The sequence below is a fragment of the Capra hircus genome, chromosome 6, assembly GCF_001704415.2.
Source record: "Capra hircus breed San Clemente chromosome 6, ASM170441v1, whole genome shotgun sequence".
Classification (NCBI taxonomy): domain Eukaryota; kingdom Metazoa; phylum Chordata; class Mammalia; order Artiodactyla; family Bovidae; genus Capra; species Capra hircus.
This window is the reverse complement of record NC_030813.1, coordinates 112259357-112279231: the sequence shown is the minus strand read 5'-3', so window position 1 is coordinate 112279231 and position 19875 is coordinate 112259357. Positions and strand designations below refer to the sequence as shown.

Genomic DNA, 19875 nt, shown 5'->3' with positions numbered 1-19875 from the left:
AATCCATAACATTAAATAAAAAGGAGGGATTTAAAATTCTGTGTGTCCATTACTTGCTTGCGCAATTAGCAGCTGGTGAGAGCAAGTGATCTTACTGCCTTTATCTCTGCTTCAGTGTAGAATTCCATAGATGTGGTGGAAAACCTCGCTTTGGGCTGTCTGTTCACAAGATGAAGCCTCAAACATTCAGTGCATTAATTGGATATGGAAACAATTAAGAAGACAGTAGAAATTTTGAAGAACAGTATTCTGGACAAAGGAATAGCTGAGTAGCAGAGTGGTTATATGAGCCTCAACTCAAGAGCCCGAGTTTGAAATCTCTCCGTTACTCATCAGCTTTGCAATCTTAAACAGATATTTAGCTTCTCTGTGCCTCAGTTTTCTCATCTGTAAAACGGAATGAATAGTAAGACTTATCTGCTAGGCTCACTGTGAGGTTTCAAGGAATTTATGTTTTTCAGTTGGCTCAGAATGGTGGCCAGCTTGCAATAACTGCGATGGAACTGTTTATTGTTATTTTAAATTTTTTTTTTTTTTGGAGTACAGTTGCTTCACAATGATGTGTGATTTTCTGCTGTACAGTCAAGTGAATCAGCTGTATATATACATATGTCCCCTGATTTGGATTTCCTTCCCATTTGAGTCACCACAGAGCACTGTAGAGACTTCCCTGTGCTATCCAGAAGGTTCTCATTGGTTATCTATGTAGTATCCACCGTGTCTAAAGGTCAATCCCAATCTCCCAGTTCATCCCACCCACTGCTTTCCCTCCTTGGTGTCCATACTTTGTTCTCTGTAGCTGTGTCTTTATTCCTGTCCTGCAAATAGGTTCATCTGTACCATCTTTCAAGATTCCATGTACATATGTTAATATATAACATTGGTTGGTTTTTTTTCTTTCTGACTTACCTCACTCTGTACGACCATCTTATTAAATGTAGCTAATTTGACATAAACATGGTTTGATACAAGACTCCTACGCTTGGAGAAACTGATGGAAGCAAGACCTTATTGATGGAGAAAATGAAAGACATGCACCCCTCTTCAGTCCGAGGGGGGCCTCCTCTATAAAGGGAAAGGCAGGAGATTTGGGATTGTCAAGGTCTTCTGTCTCAAAACATGCCTGTGACGGGCAGAGACATTTAGAGAAAGCAAGTCTGGCCAAGCGTGTGTCCGCTTCGGTTGTGGAGTCACATGAGAGAAGCTAGCTGACATGTGTCCGATGGGAGTGACCGCAGTGGTCAGAGGCAAATGAATAGTGTGCTGTCTGTGTGTGCCTCTGTGCAAGACGGTAGGGCTGCGGGATGAGAGATCATCATTTTCTAGAGTCTCAGGGTACAGAAGAAAGCCGTTGCCCTCCTCTTCCCCCTGTTTCCAGACCCCTTCATACCCTTTTCTCCACTTTGACCTGTTTATTTTCATAAAAAACAAAATGCAAAAAAAAAAAAAAACCCTACAATTTTCAAGCAACAGCTTTATGTATAGTTCATTCTTTGGAGGGGGTGTATGTGTGCCACGTGACAAGTGGTTGCCATGGTAATTTCTCATTATTGTTGAATTGAAAAATAATTACTCTGGCAAAAATCCCACATAACCTGTCAGTACTGAAGTTAGAGTTGCCCGGGGGGCAACCCTGGCACCCGGATCCTGTTTTTGGCGGAGAGAGACACGGACGGCAGTGGACTCCGATCCGGGATGGGAGCAAAACGCGATTGTGGATTTTTGAATCTAATTAAGACACTCTTCTGCTGTTTGACCCGAGTGCATCTCTCCTCCCGGTATATGATCTGGCTGCTGGGGCTACGTGGGCTCACCTGTGAGATGAGACAGAAGGACCGGGGGCTTTCGTCGCGGAAATGCATATGGGGGATTATTTAGAGTGGAGAAGCGCCACTGGTATTTTTACCTAATTAAAATGTACAGGGATTGTCAGCACCAGGCTCCATGCCTGAGCTCAGGCTGAGTTAATTTCGTCTTTCTTTACCTGAAGGCTGCACTCTGCTATTGTGACTTTCCAGCTTAGGGAAAAGAATCCACTCTTTACTTTTTAATATTCACTAACTAGTAAATAAGCCCTGCTCAGATGCTAAGCAACAGCAATTTCTGAAAGGCCCTCTCTGTTTGGAAAAGGGAGGTGTGACCTCCATGAGAAGCCGGGTGGTAGGGCATATGGAATTAGGTGCCCCCCGCCCCATTCCCCACTTTTGTGCCCACATGTTGGGGCCTTTGGTCCTCACTCATCCTGTCTCATGAGCCATTTTGGAAGATCCTGGCAACTGTGCTTCCTTTCTTGTGTTGTGGCAAGAAACCCTCCTTTTGGCTAATGAAGCCCTCTGATACACTCTGCCTTTAAGAGAATGATAAGCAAAGTTTTATAAGTGCTGCTTTTTGATCACCGCATCTTCTTTGGATGTTTGGATGCTCATCCTTCTCCTAGCAGAGCCGGACTCTGTTTAGTGATTATGGTAATACTGCTGTTAGATGCCACTGAAATGCATCACTTAGAAATGCTCTTTGCTTCAACTCTACCTGTGCGAGTTCAGACCACAAGTGTCCAATCGGGAAGCGCAGGGATCTACTAATGGGAAAGCACACACTCTACGCCTAGGTGTGGCCACTTCACCCCGGAGATGTTCTTACGCACTAGCACAACGGGACGCGCAAAGATACTGCCTGCAGCATTGCTGTGATGGCAAAATATTAGAAACTGTCTAGAGGTCATTAGTAGCAAAATGCTTAAATAAAATATATTCTGTTCATTCAGGGTGCTACCATGTAGCTTATATAAGAAAAGAAGAGACTCTAATATATAAAATAGAGAGGTCTCCAAAACACAGTGTTGAAAAAAAGCAAGTTTACAAAAGGAAACATAATGTATGACATCATTTAAATGAAATATTAAAAACAGAAAACAGGACTGCATGTGAATGGAGTTATGTATTATGTATATATATGCATATATATACACAACGGATGGGCTTCCCTGGTAGCTCAGCTGGTAGAGAACCCACATGCAATGCAGGAGACCTGGGTTCGATCCCTGGGTTGGGAAGATTCCCTGGAGAAGGGAAAGGTTACCCACTCCAGTATTCTGACCTGGAGAATTTCATGGACTATATAGTTCATAGGGTTGCAAAGAGTCGGAAATCACTGGGCGACTTTCACTTTCACACAAAAGATGGACTATGAAGGGCTATATGATTTGCATGAGACGGTTGTTTATGGGAGCCTTAGAAAAGGCAGAGGAACCAGAGATCAAATTGCCAACATCCCCTGGATCATGGAAAAAGCGAGAGAGTTCCAGAAAAAACATCTATTTCTGCTTTATTGACTATGCCAAAGCCTTTGACTGTGTGGATCACAATAAACTGTGGAAAATTCTGAAACAGATGGGAATACCAGATCACCTAACCTGCCTCTTGAGAAATCTGTATGTAGGTCAGAAAGCAACAGTTAGAACTGGACATGGAACAACAGGCTGGTTCCAAATAGGAAAAGAAGTATGTCAAGGCTGTATATTGTCACCCTGCTTATTTAACTTCTATGCAGAGTACATCATGAGAACGCTGGACTGGAATAAACACAAGCTGGAATCAAGATTGCCGGGAGAAATATCGATAACCTCAGATATGTAGATGATACCACCCTTATGGCAGAAAGTGAAGAGAGCTAAAAAGCCTCCTGATGAAAGTGAAAGAGGAGAGTGAAGAAGTTGGCTTAAAGCTCAACATTCAGAAAACGAAGATCATGGCATCTGGTCCCATCACTTCATGGGAAATAGATGGGGAAACAGTAGAAACAGTGTCAGACGTTATTTTTTGGGCTCCAAAATCACTGCAGATTGTGACTGCAGCCATGAAATTAAAAGACGCTTACTCCTTGGAAGAAAAGTTATGACCAACCTAGATAGTATATTCAAAAGCAGAGATATTACTTTGCCGACTAAAGTCTATCTAGTCAAGGCTATGTATGATTTTTCCTGTGGTCATGTATGGATGTGAGAGTTGAACTGTGAAGAAGGCTGAGCGCTGAAGAATTGATGCATTTGAACTGTGGTGTTGGAAAAGACTCTTGAGAGTCCCTTGGACTGCAAGGAGATCCAACCAGTCCATTCTGAAGGAGATCAACCCTGGGATTTCTTTGGAAGGAATGATGCTAAAGCTGAAGCTCCACTACTTTGGCCACCTCATGCGAAGAGTTGACTCATTGGAAAAGACTCTGATGCTGGGAGGGATTGGGGGCAGGAGGAGAAGGGGATGACCCAGGGTGAGATGGTTGGATGGCATCACGGACTCGATGGACGTGAGTCTGAGTGAACTCCGGGAGTTGGTGATGGACAGGGAGGCCTGGTGTGCTGCGATTCATGGGGTCGCAGAGTCGCACATGACTGAGCGACTGAACTGAACTGAACTGGGGGAAGGGAGAGAAAAACAGAGCTGGCTGTGGATACCTGGAATATCAGTTTTTATTTATAACTTTTCATTCCTTTTAAAAAGGAAAAAAATTATTTTAATAATGATTAATTATCAAACTATTATTTAAATTATCAAACCACCTGGATAATGGGCCCATGGGTCTTCATCATATTATCCTCTATTTTCTGTTTTTAAAAATTGATAAAATAAAAATCTGTTATTTGCATTACAATCAATGAAGTGTATTCACTTAACAAACATTTCACTGAAAAGAGCAAGAAAAATGCCCACAGGTGGTTCAATGGAGCAGCAGCATGAGTGAGAAGTCCTTCCTGCCTCTGTATGAGCTTGTCACACATGTGGGTGGTGCGTCCACTGATAACAAGGGAGGCAGCAGTGATGTGATGCAGAAAGGCCCTCTTGTATGAGGTCCTAGGCCCCTCGCCATGGAGTTTAGATTCAAGATTCCCTCCAGTCTTCGAGGAAGAGTCTTACTCACAATGCGGGTATGGCCTCTCTGTTTCTTCTACTCCTTAACTGTAGATGGGAGACCTGTTGAGGATGGAGAGACTCTTAATACCAGGTCCTTTGTTTTCCCTGGTGGCTCAGATGGTAAAGCATCTGCCTGCAGTGTGGGAGACCCGGGTTCCATCCCTGGGTTGGGAAGATCCCCTGGAGAAGGAAATGGCAACCCACTCCAGTACTCTTGCCTGGAAAATTCCATGAACTGAGGAGCCTGGTAGGCTACAGTCCATGGGGTTGCAAAGAGTCGGACATGACTGAGCAACTTCACTTTCACTTTTCCTTAGGTATCTAGTACGGCAGTCACAAGGTTAGATAAACGTATTGGGTTGCCCCAAAAGTACGTTCTGGTTTTTCTGTACCATCCGAAGGAAAAGCTTGAGCGAACATTTTGGCCAAGCCAGTATATTTCAAGGCAGTGGTTCAATTATAATTTGATCCACACTCTTAACTGGGTAAGGTGTCGAGCTTTTCTAGCACAGAAGACAGGGAAAAGGGAATCCAAGGACTGAGACTTGGTCTTTGCTGGACATGCCCGTCCAAAAGCACAATATATGCAAAGATTAGGGGGGCCAGGAAATGGTTAACAAGAGGCCCTTGGTTTGAAAAGATAAGCTGCTGGGTCCTTTGACTCCACACAGGCCAACTCCTCACTATGCTGGTCCCCAGAAGGATAATAATGGCTTTTCTCTGGATTGCCTGATGGTTCGACAATAGAGAATCTGCCTGCAATGCAGGAGAGGCAGAAGATGTGGGTTCAGTCCCTGGATCGGGAAGATCTCCTGGAGAAAGGGATGGCTACCTACTCCAGTTGTTCTTGCCTGGATAATCCCATGGACAGAGAAGCCTGGCGGGCTATGACTGAGTCTCAAAGAGTCGGACAGGTTTCTAAGGAACTGAACACACCTGGATAGGATGTGTTTTACAACATATCCACCAAATATTGTATCTATTGTATCGGCAGTACCTGGTGTGTGCGGCCACCCCCACACACCCCAGAACAAAACCTCCGGCTCTTGGTTTGTTTTTAAGGGTATCTGTCATAACCTTTACTGCTGAATCTTGAGAGGTTGATCTTGACCCTCTGGTGAGTCTCAAGGCCCTTCCTGGTTAATCTCCATATTGGTTGGAATTGAGGGGTTGCCTTCATGGAGAGTTGGCAGCATCCTGCCTGCCCTCACCTCTTAGGGGAAACCAGGCTTTGCGAGCTCCTCTGTGGAATCCTTGCTGCTAAAAGGCCCTTGGACATTTTCTACATGCAGCCTCTTGCTGGTCAGCTGACTGGACTTGGCCATGCAGCCTGCTCCAAATGGAACTTCCTGGATCATTCATTTCTCTGCTGATGGAGGCAGCATGTTTGCAATCAGGAGACAGAAGTGCTAGCCTGTGGGTAGAAAGGCAGAATCATGATCAGTCACTTTCTGTTACCTTTCCTTGGTCTCTTTCACATGTGGTCAAGCAGAGCCCTGTTGCCTTTGTCTGCAAGGCTCACGCCATCTAGATGACTGACATCTAGAAATCGAATATGGAAGCGCTGGTTTTTTTACCATTGCCCACAGCTCGTGAGGTTGTTAGCTCAGCTCTGTGGCTGAGAACTGAGATCCCACCTGTCACATGGCTAGATTTTCTGCTAGAAATTTCACATTTGGTTCAGCATGGGTTTTTATAGTTGTATTTCAGCTGCTCCTTGGACTCCTGGCCTAGCTACTATGCAGATTTCTTCCATAAAATTGCCTCACTGATCCCAGGAACTATACTAGCCAGGAGGGGGTGTTTAAAGAGGAGGCTTATCTTCAGAAAAAAAAAAAAAAAAAACACATGAAGGTGGGAGAAGGGGGCAAAATCTGGAAGAACTGGAGATCTGCTCAAGCAAAATTTCCTGCAGCCAATGCCAGCCTCTTCTACTCTTGCTTGTTGTCTTCAATCTAAGGTGAAAATCACTTTTTGAACAGAACTGTTTGGTAAAAAATATGGGCTGGTCAGTTCATCAATTATACAAATCCACATGAGTTTGAGTGAACTCTAGGAGTTGGTGACGGACAGGGAGGCCTGGCATGCTGCAATTCTTGGGGTTACAAAGAGTCGGACTCGACTGAACAACTGAATTGAACTACTATAGTGAGCAAGGCTCTGCATGTATGTGAGCAAGGAGGTGTGGGAATCTTCTGTACTTTCCTCTTAATTTTGCTGTGAACCTAAAACTACTCTAAAAAGATTAAATCCATTAAAAAAAAAAAAAAGGCTAAAAGGCTAGAATTAGCAGACTTTCATCAGCTAGAAAGTGGTGAAGCTAAAGTTCCCACGTTGTTGTGTGTGTGTGGCCCAGGGAAAGCACAGTATGGGAAGTTTGGTTTCACCACTTTCTAGCTGATGATCTTGACTGAGAAGTTTAAGTTTTTCAAAATTCAGATTCTCTACTCACAGATATCTTAAGGTCAAAGAAGACCATAATAAATATTAATAGCTGCCATTTACTGAGCAACAATTATGCGCCAGACAGTTACTCCCTGGGCTCCACAGTCCACTGCAATAATTGTTCCCGGTTTGCAAATGAATAAATAGAAGCAAGGAAGTTGAGGTTTTGACTTAGGTCATCAGTGAATAAGAGGCAGAATTTACGTGTTGAAGCCAATGTAACATAGAGGTCAAAGGTATAAATTCTCTCTAAAGACTGCTTGTTCTGCCCCTTGGGAACAACTAGGGCAGCTGTGAATATAAGATGGTTCAGTTCATAGAAAAAAAATACTTAGAAACTACTGAGTTACAGGTGGTACTACTAACCCAGTGCCCCTGCCCCTACCCCCTACCCCCTCTACCTACCGCGGCTATGTATGTTCTTTCCATGATCCGCTTCCTTCAGAAAAAAAGCCAAGCTAAGCCTGGATTGTATTTGACATTTACTAATTTTTTCCTAAAAATAGTACTTTTTAATTCCCCCTTTCCATCAGAATTTTTCTCTCATAACTAAGGACTCATTTAAAAACTTTCTAAATGTGTGTTGGGAGGGCAGTTGACAACTAGAGCTTAAAAATAGTGTCCAAACATTTTTTTGGTGCCAGTTTAAAAATATTGACTGACAGCTAAAGTAGGATCGGCCATCTAAACCTCACAGAAACGTGTACGTGACTTTCTTGAGTTGGGTTGTCTTTGATGGCACAAAAAAGAAGTCCCATTTCTTATCTATTCCTTTATTCTATCAGCCCACATGTGTGTATATTCTATTATGTACCTGTGATGTGTCTGGTCCTGTGAAACTACGTTTTTTTTTTTTTTTTTGGAATGTTCTCCCAAGATCTGTGACCAAAGCTGATTGATTTTGTGTATGTGTGTATAGTTATTCAATGTAGCCTTCTCCTACCAAAGCTGTCCTGACATTTCCCGAGACACTGAGTCATCTCATGTTCCATCACAGTTGGTTTGAATCAAACGTCATCCCCCACCTCTGGGGTCTTCACTCTCCCGTTGACTTCTGCCAGCACTCCCTTGTCTGGGTCCTGCAGAAACGATATGGCTGCTCATAGACAGTCCTCCCGCCTCCTGACAGCCTAGATTCTTTCTTTTTTCCTAGTGACTTCAGATCAGCCTGGGTGCCCCCTGGGCTTTTACCTTCCACTGGTCTACTTTCTAGCAAAAGGGCTAGAAACCCAGAGTGAGATGACAGGAGGATGGAGCTGGAGGAACTGGTTTAGTCACTGGGTCTTTGAACAATTAGCAAGGGAAAGAGAGTGGGTTAATTTCTTTCTTTTTTTTTTAATTGAAAGATAATTGTTTTGCAATGTTGTGTTGGCTTCTGCCATACAGCATCGTGAATCAGCCACCAGTACGCAAGTGTTATGTCCCCTCCCTCTTGAACTTCCCCCCACTCCCCTGCATCCCACCCCTCTGGGTTGTCACAGAGCACCGGGGTGAGTTCCCTGTGCCCATACAGCAGCTTCCTGCTGACTGTCTATTTTACAGATGGTAGCATTTATATGCGGAGAAGGCAATGGCACCCCACTCCAGTACTCTTGCCTGGAAAATCCCACCGATGGAGGAGCCTGGAAGGCTGCATGCAGTCCATGGGGTCGCTGAGAGTCGGACACGACTGAGCGACTTCACTTTCTCTCTTCACTTTCATGCATTGGAGAAGGAAATGGCAACACACTCCAGTGTTCTTGCCTGGAGAATCCCAGGGACAGGGGAGCCTGGTGGGCTGTCCTCTCTGGGGTCACACAGATTTGACTTAGCAGCAGCAGCAGCAGCAGCATTTATACGGGCTTCCAGGTGGTGCTAGTGATAAAGAACCTGCCTGTCAATGGACGAGACAAAAGAGACATGGGTTCAATCCTAAGGTTGGGAAGATCCCCTGCAGGAGGGCATGGCAACCCACTCCAGGGTTCTTGCATGGACAACCCCATGGACAGAGGAGCCTGGTGGGTTACAGTCCATAGGGTTGCAAAGAGTTGGACATGACTGAAGCGACTTAGCATGCAGGAGTGTATATATCTCAAGGCTGCTCTCTCAATTCGTCCCATTGTGTCCAAAGTCTGTTCTCTAGGTCTGTGTCTCTAGTCCTGCCCTGCAAATAGGTTCATCCGTCCCATTTTTATAGATTCCTTATATTTGTGTTCATTTATGAAATTTGTTTTTCTCTGTCTGACTTACTTCACTCTGTATAACAGGCTCTAGGTTTATCCACCTCACTAGAACTGACTCAAGTATGTTCCTTTTCATGGCTGAGTAATATTCCATCACATATATGTATGTACCACAACGCTTTATCCATTCATAAGTTTCCACTATGTCACAGACAGATATTGTTGCCAAGAAATGGGTTACAGACAAAGTGATTTGGAAACGTACTCAATTTGGAAACAGTTTTGATGTAGAGTTCTTCCGAACATGAAATGCTTCATCCTTTAGAATTGATATTAAAGATGGTAGATAGGTGAAAGGGGCATTGCGTTGATCTTCACTGTGCTCCCAGCACTCTGCTAGGCATGTTACAGCCACTGACTTACTGAAATGCCACATCTTCTGTGCAAGATTATTAATACAACTGTTGTATCTTCTGGTTGAGATATGTATTACTGTTGTCATTATCATTATCCTTAATTTCCAAGTAAGGAAATAGGCTCATGGGGGTAAAATAAGCTGTTCAAGTTCACATAGCTTGTGTCAGGATGTGCCTGCTCTGAGGGCTGTGCACAGGACGGACCCACCAATGATGTGTTAATAATACCACCCGCCCTACTGTATGGTCTGAACCTCCTCCTGAGCATGAGTCCTGACCATGGAGCAGTAGAGTGAAGGGCTTGCAAAGAAACCAGACTGAGACAAAATATGACCCTTCCCATCACCCTTCCCTCTTCCTGAACCCTAGTCCTTGCTTTCCCAAAGATGCAGAAAAATGAGGTGGGCAGGGGGTGGGGTGGGAGGAACTGGGAGGTTGGGATTGACGCATACTGGCGTTCAGTTGCTCAGTTGTGTCCAACTCTTTGCGACCCCGTGGACTGCAGCACGCCAGGCTTCTCTCTCCTCCACTATCTCCCTTGAGTCAGTGATGCCATCTAACCATCTCATCCTCTGTTGCTCCCTTCTCCTTTTGCCTTCAATCTTTCCCAGCATCAGGATCTTTTCCAATGAGTTGGCTTTTCACATCAGGTGGCAAAAGTACATATATACATGTGCGTGTGTGTGTACACTCAGTCTTGTCCAACTATTTTCAACCCCTCAGACCATAGCCCACCAGGCTCCTCTGCCCATGGGATTTTCCAGGCAAGAATACTGAAAGGGGTTGCTCTTTCCTCCTCCAGGGGATCTTCCTGACCCAGTCATTGAACCAACATCTCCTGCATTGACAGGCAGATTCTTTACCACCAAGCCACCTGGGAAGCCTCATGTTGCGGTTGGTGTTCAGGCACTAAACTGTGTCCGACTCTTTGTGAGCCCATGGACTACAACATGCCAGGCTTTCCTGTCCTTCACTATCTCCTGAGTTTGCTCAGACTCATGTCCATTGAGTCAGTGATGCCATCCAACTCTCATCTTGTGTCATCCCCTTCTCCTCCTGCCTTCAATATTTCCCTGCATCAGTGTCTTTTCCAATGAGCCAGCCCTTTGCATCAAGTGGCCAAATTATTGGAGCTTCAGCCTCAGCATCAGTCTTTCTAATAAATATTCAGGGTTGATTTCCTTTAGGGTTGACTGGTTTGATCTTCTTGCTGTCCAAGGGACTTTCAAGAGTCTTCTCCAGCAGCACAATTGAAAGTATCAACTATTCAGCACTCATATATGTCTATATATACATGTGTATATGTACATATTATTCATACTAGGTACAAAATAGATAACTAATGAGAACCTACCGTATAGCACAGGGAACTTTACTCAGTTCTCTGTGGCAACTTAAATGGAAAGGAAATCCTAAGAAGAGAAGATATATCTATATGTGTAGCTGATTCACTTTGCTGTACAGCAGAAACTAACACGGTATTGTGAAGCAACTATCCTTCAATAAAAATGGATTAACAAAAATTAAAATTAAAAAATAATTTGGGAGTAAATCAAGCACTATACAGAGAATGAGGCACAGGTTGGACCCCCCCCCCCTTTAAAACACAACACTTTCCCCCCGGTTCCCTGTTAGGGAAGCCCTTCTCTTGCCCTTGAAGATTTGCAGTGACATTAACGGTCTTCAACTGGGTCAAGTTCAAAGTATTTTCTGGATGAACAAAGGAAACTCTCGACCCAAGACAAACAAGCAGAGTTCCTATGGATGGTTTGCCTTCTGCTGAACTGTTCTGGTTTTAATGACTGATCTAATAACGAGCTAGTGATTGCCTGTCATCTTAAACCAGTCCCCGAGAATACTCCACATGTATGTGACGTCAGCCTGTGCACACACTCATCTTTCTACATAAATCCAGGCAGCAATACCTGTGTCTTTCATAGGGATATTTACATAGAGGAATGCCACAAGCCACACACAATCTTTTCTTTTTCTTTAAATAAATTATCTTTAAAAAAATGTAGTCTCCTTAACCTGGTTGTAATATTGTGGTTTCTGTTTGTAAAGTCGGGCTCTTAAAAGAGCAAAGTGAAAGAAAGAGAAAAAAGGCTGAGTACATTTTACATTACGTGCAAACCCTTTTCTTAAAAACTTTCTCAGTATTCCAAAATACGTTTATTAAATCTCCCCAAATATGTCCCCCAGAATTAATTTTCACTTGCTTTGCATTAACTTGTTTGTCGAATTGGAATTTGGTCCCCATTTGAGGCAATTAATTTGAAGAGTGACCACACACCCACCCACACTCCTTCCAGAACACCCACACACATATGCCGAGTCCCAAGCCACCGGTAACTGGGTAACTGAGTTTTTCGGCCTTTTTCCCTTTCTCAGCTCCTCTCTGAGCTATGTTCTGCTCTTGCCTGCTAAATAAATGATCTGTCTCTTTGCAGGACAGCGACAACCTCTGGTGGGACGCGTTTGCCACCGAGTTTTTTGAAGATGATGCCACATTAACCCTTTCATTTTGTTTGGAAGATGGACCAAAGCGATACAGTAAGAAAGCAGTTTATTTTCTCTAATATTTCCTCTTTTTTTTTTTTGCGCCCGAAAGAAAACCACAGGGGTCTTCAGAGAATAGAACGGTGCTGACAGGCTGGCAGTATTCCCTGCCCTCCTGCCTCTGATCAAGGCATTGTCACCGGGCGGCAGCCTGACTCAGAGGTGGCGAGATGTTTCCTTTGCAGCTTAGGATGTCTAGGCATTTGCCTGTTTCGAGAGTGAGGCAGATGTGAACCAAGTTCCCCAATGATAGGTGGGAGCTGAACTGTGGACAGTTGTTACCCCTCACTTCCCTGCAAACCTTCTTTATCCTTGACAACTCATACTTCACACGTACCGTTTTGCTTCTGAAGTTTCCTTTAAAAAAAAAGTCTTACAGTCACGGCATCAGCCGAATCCTTCTAATCCCCTCTTATCAATTATCTCAAGTATTTATTTGACAAGTGCTATGTTTTCTTGCGGGCGGGGGAGGCCCCAGCTGCTTGGAACACACACTTTGGGATTCCTGTTGACAGAATTTATAGTTCCTTGTCTTTCCGGCGAGTGATAACTCTGTAAAGAACCACAAATTACAGCCCGTGGCACCTTGGGTAACAGCTGATCTGTCCTGATTAGGTTCAGCCAACTTGTCAGAGATGAGATTTGCTAGTTATGCTGGAAGACTGAGAGGCATAGATACATCAGCACAAAAGCAATTAATGTCCGGTTAGATCAGAAGAGATGCGTTTTCAGAAATCGGCGTTGTGCAGTAGGAAAGGATCTGTCTGTCAGAGGGTAAAACATCCCAAATGTCACAAACACGGGGCTGATAATGGGAGCAGCCACAGTATGTACAAACGGGTTGGTTCAGATCATTGGGTAATTGATAGATAATAGCAGTCTTGATGAACACCATGAAAAGATCTAACGGCTTCTAAATGTATTGCAAAGCAATTAGCGTACAATAAGTGTATTTTTTTTCTTAATGTTACAGGGCTTCAGATAACTTAGTATTTGGATCTATTGCGAGATAAGTTGATTAATTATGCCAATACATGCATGGTGATTTTGAAAAAGTGGCAAACTCGTGGGGAGCAGGACAGCTTGCTCGACGGAAGCTCAGAGCCAGGAGCGTCTCTTTAGATTTGTATATTGCAGGCTTCTAGAGGTGGGGAACATGATCAATACATGTTTTGTATGAGAGGGGCAGCTACTGTGCCAGACAAGGGGCTGTTCCGGAATGTCTTTACATTCGACATAAGGACGCTTGTTGCAAGTGCCAGCAGACCCACTTCACTGGGGGTCCTAATGAGTTCACTAGCTTTTCTGTGCGTGGGTGCTCGCAACCTCCTCACACCCCAGAGAGTGGGAGAGTCAAAGCTACTATCTCAGAATTCCCTGGGAGATGAATGAACTCAGCAATCTAACAGTTTCTCTCTCCCCAAAAGTCTGCCTGATCAATGATGAATAATTGCAAACCTAGCAGTCATCCATCCTCCGAGCCTTATTTTTTTTCTGAGGCATAAGCTCAGATAACTTCAAGTTATCATTGTTTCACGTTCCTGTGCTTATTTGTGTGTGTGTGAATCCATCAGGCTCTGCTCGAGGAACTAGAATTACTAATAAAACAGATTCTCAATCTTCCATCTATCCACCCCTGACCCCAACATCATCTGCGGGGGGGTGAGGCATGATCAGGGCTCGTTGAAGATCTTATATCCACATACAGGAGTGCCTGCCTGACAACGAGCCATTGTTGCCCAGGCTTCTTTGTTTCTCTGAGCCAAAATATTTCCCGAGCGGCAGAGAGAAACAAAGATGATTGACAGTCTGGAGCGAGTCTCATCAGCTGCTTTGCTGACAGTCGGGTGATGTGTGCACGCTTGCTGATGTGCGGCCTAGTGACAGCTGATTGACAGCTGAGGACTGGGAGATAGGGAAGATGAAGGATGCTTGGAGTGTCTGACACGCGCTGTTTATGCAGCGCTCCAAGCATCTCGCAGCTACCTTAACCCATTGGCGGTCCAGGCACACTGTGCCGGCTGGGCAGGGAAAACGCACGCTGGCCCCGTGCTGGGGGCTGCAGCCTTTTTTTCACACCTTGCAGGGAGCTGAGAGCTGTGTATTTCTGAAGGAGAAAGTAGGACTTGGCTATTACATTTATATATGTAAGACATTTCTGCAAATTACTTTCGTTCTAAGTACCAAGGAATATTCCAGGTGAGGTTTACTTAACCCTTATTAGAAAAAAACTTTTCCTTCTCCCTCCCTATCTCTGTGTTTTCAGAGGGTCTCTCAGCTCTAATAGACCGTATCTTGATGCTACCGTAAATCCTATAATATGTGTTTACTTGTTTATTTGTTGCTTGTCATCCTGTATTAGAATGTTTTCTCTCTCTGTGCACCAGGGCTTTGTTTTATTTATTGCTGAGTTATCAAGTTAATACAGAAACTGGCACAAGACAAGTGCCCAATAAATACTCATTGAATGACTATATGAATGACATTTAAGGGGAAAATTTTATACCACCAAACAGAATGCTGGCAAAACCATCCCTTGACCGAGGTCTTTGCACTTCTTTAAATGGGGAGAACTCAAACCAAAGTGCTCTGCTTGGTTTTCAAATAAGTTTTAGGGTGTGGTTGGCTCTATTTTAAGTTGCACAGTTGGGAGGGGAATGAAATGGTTGAGTGGCATCACCGACTGGATGGATATGAGTTTGAGCAAGCTCTGGTAGTTGGTGACGGACAGCCTGGTGTGTTGCAGTCCATGGGGTCTCAAAGTCGGTCACGACTGAACAAGTGAACTGAACTGCACTGGGAGGGGCACACCTAATCATATAATAATTCAGGAAGTAATTATGTTTGGGAAGATACACTACTCTTCCATTTGTTATTTATTTTTTGGCTGTGTGGCCTCCAGGATCTTAGTTCTCCGACCAGGGATCAAACCCCTGTCTCCTGCTTTGGAAGTGAAGAGTCCTAACCACTGGCCTGCCGGCCAAGTCCCATTGCTCTGCCTTTTAAGAAAGCCCCTGTTGCTCCATCCACCCGGGCCCCTACTCTCCTGATGGGAGTGGGCTCCCTCCCCAGGTCGGGTATGATCAGGACTGCCAATGGAGACTGCTGCTATCTTCCTAGAAGACTGGGGTGTAGTTGATGAGGAGAGGACCCAGAGGAACAGTTACTGGAAAACGTCTGCCATCGGGCTGTGCAGTGCCTAAGGTTATGCGCCTGCCGCTGCCTCGTGAGCCATCGTGAAGGTATTTTCCCAGCAGCTGGAGAAACCCACAGTCCAGGGAGGTGGTTTCTCTTTGGGTGAGGTGGACTCTCGAATGGGAAAGAGGGCCAGGCAGAAGAGATTCCCTCTCGCTCAGCAAGTTCATAGTTAAAGATCAGGAGAGCTGAAGAGTGACTCTTCTGGAAGTGGACCCTTCCTCGGCCCCCAGAGCCCCAGCTGGTGAGTCATGAGGCCTCAGGCCGACCACCTCCAAAGTCAGAGTCAGGGCACCCCGCCCCGCCCCATACTATCCTTTCATCTCCCACCACAAAGGGGGAAGAAGTGCATGTCAATTCACACACTTCTGAAAACAGCAGTCGCAAATAATAATGTGTCTTATTTGACGGAGAAGACAAGTGAGAAGAGGAAGGGGATGGCAGAGCCCTCTGCATGCTCGTTTTGCAATTTTAAGGTGGTGCGTGATTTTCTCCTCCATCTTGTATGGAAGTGACCTCTTAGGTTGCCTGCTCATCGTCAGCATCAAGCAAGGGTTGGTTTCCCTTTGCACCTTTTCTGGGCACAGAGCCAAACTGTGGGCACAGTCTCCCCAGCTCCTGGTGACCAGCACAGACACTTTTGGTAAAGACACTGGTTAACCCCCTAAAGAGACCTAGGCTAACGTCCAGGGTCACGATGGCTATATTCTTCATCTATAGGAAATACGTGATTCCCAGTTCATCCAGGAAAGGGTTCTCTGCTGGGAGAGACACATGGAGAAAGTTCTCCTGTGTTCCATGGAGACAGTGGAGAGGCTGGGAGGCAGTTGGATATATTCAACAATAGAAAGCACACGAGAGTTCAATGTGAACATTCTTGGGTCTTAACTTATGCCTTGATTATTAAAGAGAACCTCTATTTCCTCATCTGTAAAATGGACTCAATACTACCATCACTGGCTCATGATGAAAGGTGATCAAAGATCCTTGGAGCATTTGAACAACGTGGCAGTCAGCACTATTATTCTTTTTAATATTTATTTATTTATTTAGGGCTTCTTTTGTGGCTCAAAGGGTAAAAAATCTGCCTGCAGTGCAGGAGACCTGGGTTCCATCCCTGGGTTGGGAAGATCACCTGGAGAAAGAATTGCTAACCCACGCCAGTTTTCTTGGCTGGAGCATTCCACGGACGAAGAGCCTGGCGGGGTCGCAAAGGGTCGGACCTGACTGAGCCACGAGCACTTTCACTTTATTTGTTTCTTTGGGTGCATCAGGTCTTAACTGCGACATCCAGCATCTTTCATTGTGGCGTGCGGGCTTCTCTAGATGTGGCGCGTGAGCTCCGGAGAGTGGTGGCTCAGTAGTGGAAGCCTGTGGGCTTAGTTGCCCCGTGATATGTGGGGTCTTAGTTCCCAGACCAGAGATCAAACCCATGTCCCCTGCATTGGAAGGCGGATTCTTAATCACTGGACTGCCAGGGAAGTCCCCACTATTGTTACTGATAACAGTACACAGCCTGGGCGCCAGTGCAGTTTCTGTGCATTGGAGAGGCTTGCTGTGGTCAAGTCCTTATCAAGTACCTAGAGCTTGCTGGGCAGCAGGGAGCCCACAGACAGCTTTGCTGGGCAATTCCTACTGAAATGCAGCATTGTAGTGACCACCTCCTCCCAGGCTTTCCACTGCAGAAAACCCAGTCCTCACTGGTGAGTGAAGTGGGAGAGGGAGTGAAGAGTGACTGGGTGTGTGTGGGCTCTGGCCTTTGGGGGCTGAAGACTCCCAACTCTGCACTATGTCCAGGTTGGCCTTGCTCTGGAAATTTGGTGGGGAGGGCTGATACAAATAGTAAAATGCCATCTTATTTGTGGGCACTTCTCATTGGCCCCCAATTTAAAAAAAACATTTTATCCCCCTCATTATTTTTAGGGAGAGGTGTGTGGTTCAGGCAGGAGTTCTGGGTCTGATACCTGGATCCAGACCCACCTTTGTCTTTTGCTTGATTGCTGTCAAACTGCTTGATCCCAGCTTCAACTCATTTGGACAGACATCATGCCTGGATGCCCTGTCATGTCCGACTCTGGGGCCCCGTGGGCTGTAGCCTGCCAGGCTCCCCTGTCCATGGAATTTTCCAGGCAAGAATACTGGAGTGGGTTGTCATTTCCTTTTCCAGGGGAATCTTCCCAGTACAGGGATCAAACCCACGTCCCCAGCGTCTCCTGCCTTGGCAGGCGGATTCTTTACCACTGAGCCAACCTGTCTTTTACTACCTGTGTGATTTGGTCCAAGTCACTTTTGAAGCATCAGCGGCCTCCTTTGCAAAGTGAGGGCTTGATGAGATGACGCATGTAAATTTCTTAGCAGAGTTTCCAGCATACAGAAAACAGCTCCATAAACAGCTGTTGTTTTTCAGTTGAATTCCGATGAGCGTACTTCGGCCTCTAGATTGAGATCGAGGGCAACTCAGATAACGCAGTTGTCGCTAATCCTTTAAATATTGTTCGTAATTTGAGGGTGACGGGTCCCAGTAATTTGCCGTCTTGCAACCTATATTATGCTGAGTCCCACGTTCCTTCCAGAGTAAAGGTTTCTGGCAGGCCCGCACACCTTTATAGTCACATGAGCCCGAAGACTATTTTTGTTTCCTCTGTGGCTTCTGGGGGTTCATTTATTTTACCATCCAAAAGCAGAAAGTTGTTTGGGGACATGCCATCACTCTCTGTGCTGTTTCCTTAGTCGTCAGATCCCACTAGATGTTTGAAGACCTGCGCATCGGCCCCTCCGTGGAGCAGTTTCCACACATCTTACCTCTCTTTTACATTTTTTTTTCCTGTTTCCCTTTTATTCTGAAAATTCTGATGGCGCTGCGATATTGATGCAGTTCTTCAGTTTCGTCATTGTAATATGTGCTTTCTCTGCGGTGTATTTGGATGTGTGCCCTTAAGGTAGAGAAATTCTATGAGGCCCGAGGAGCTTGCCTATCTCTGGTTGCTATTTTTTTTTTTTCTGGTTTATATTGGTTCACCTTGTCCAGCTGTGTTTTTATTCTGCTTGCTATATCGGAATTCTGAAAACATTTCCCCCCACTTTCTTTTTCTCCCTGCAATATCACCTTACACGATTAAAAATATGTTTCTGGGAAAATGATTCCTTGAATTAGCGTTTTGAGACCACACTTAATAACTATTAGGATGTGAGCATGGGTATGTTTTTTTAATAGTACACCTATATATTTTCTTTCTTGTTTTTATTCTTCAACTAAAGAATATTTTATTAAAATTTTTTTACAACGTTGTGTTGGCTTCTGCCATACAGCAGTGTGCATCAGCCATAATTACACACACATCGCCTCCCTCCCTAAGCTCCCTCCCCTCTCCCCATCCCATCCCTCCAGGTCATCAGAAAGTGCAAGGTCGGGCTCCCTGCTCTGCACAGCAGCTTCTCACTAGCTATCCATCTTACACCTGAGAGCGTACGTTCTCCGTTTGTCCAACCCTCTCCCTCCCGCGCTGTATCCGCAAGTCCATTCTCTGTGTCTGTCTCCATCCCTTCCCTGCAAACAGGTTCATCAACACCATTTTTCTAGATTCTATATATTCTATATTCTCTATATATACTTCATCCTCTGTCACCCCCCCATCCTCTGTCACCCCCTTTCTCTTCCTGCCCTCAGTCTTTCCCAGCATCAGGGTCTTTTCCAGTGAGTCGACTCTTTGCATCAGGTGGCCAAACTATTGGAGTTTCAGCTCCAGCATCAGTCCTTCCAATGAATATTCAGGGTTGATTTCCTTTAGGACTGCCTAATTTCATCTCCTGGCTGTCCAAGGAACTCTCAAGAGTCTTCTCCAGCACCACAATTTGAAAGCATCAGTTCTTTGGTGCTCAGCCTTCTGTATGGTCCAACTCTCATATCCGTACACGACTACTGGAAACACCATAGCTTTGACTATATGGAGCTTTGTCAATAAAATGACATCTCTGTTTTTTAATAAACTGAGTAGGTTTGTCATACTTTTCTTCCAAGGAGCAAGCATCTTTTAATTTCGTGGCTGCAGTCATCATCTGCAGTGATTTTGGAGCCCAAGAAAACAGAATTTGTCACAGGATTGTGTAGCTAGCATTTAGAGACCCGTAGCTTCCTTGAGAGGCATGTGCCAATTAGTCCAGGGGTTCTTCCTCTGTGAAGTGATTTTGTTC

At 44.9% G+C, this 19875-nt stretch overlaps 1 protein-coding gene across 7 annotated transcripts in view; it reads left to right on the top strand.

Annotated features, from left to right (window-relative positions):
* The window catches only part of LDB2 (LIM domain binding 2), a 461389-nt gene that overhangs the window by 159115 nt on the left and 282399 nt on the right, over positions 1 to 19875 (top strand). For all 7 annotated transcript variants that reach the window (XM_005681920.3, XM_005681918.3, XM_005681919.3 and 4 more), the window contains exon 2: positions 12381 to 12483. In XM_005681920.3, coding sequence (XP_005681977.2) covers positions 12381 to 12483 — 103 coding nt within the window. The remainder of the gene's footprint in view (positions 1 to 12380; positions 12484 to 19875) is intronic.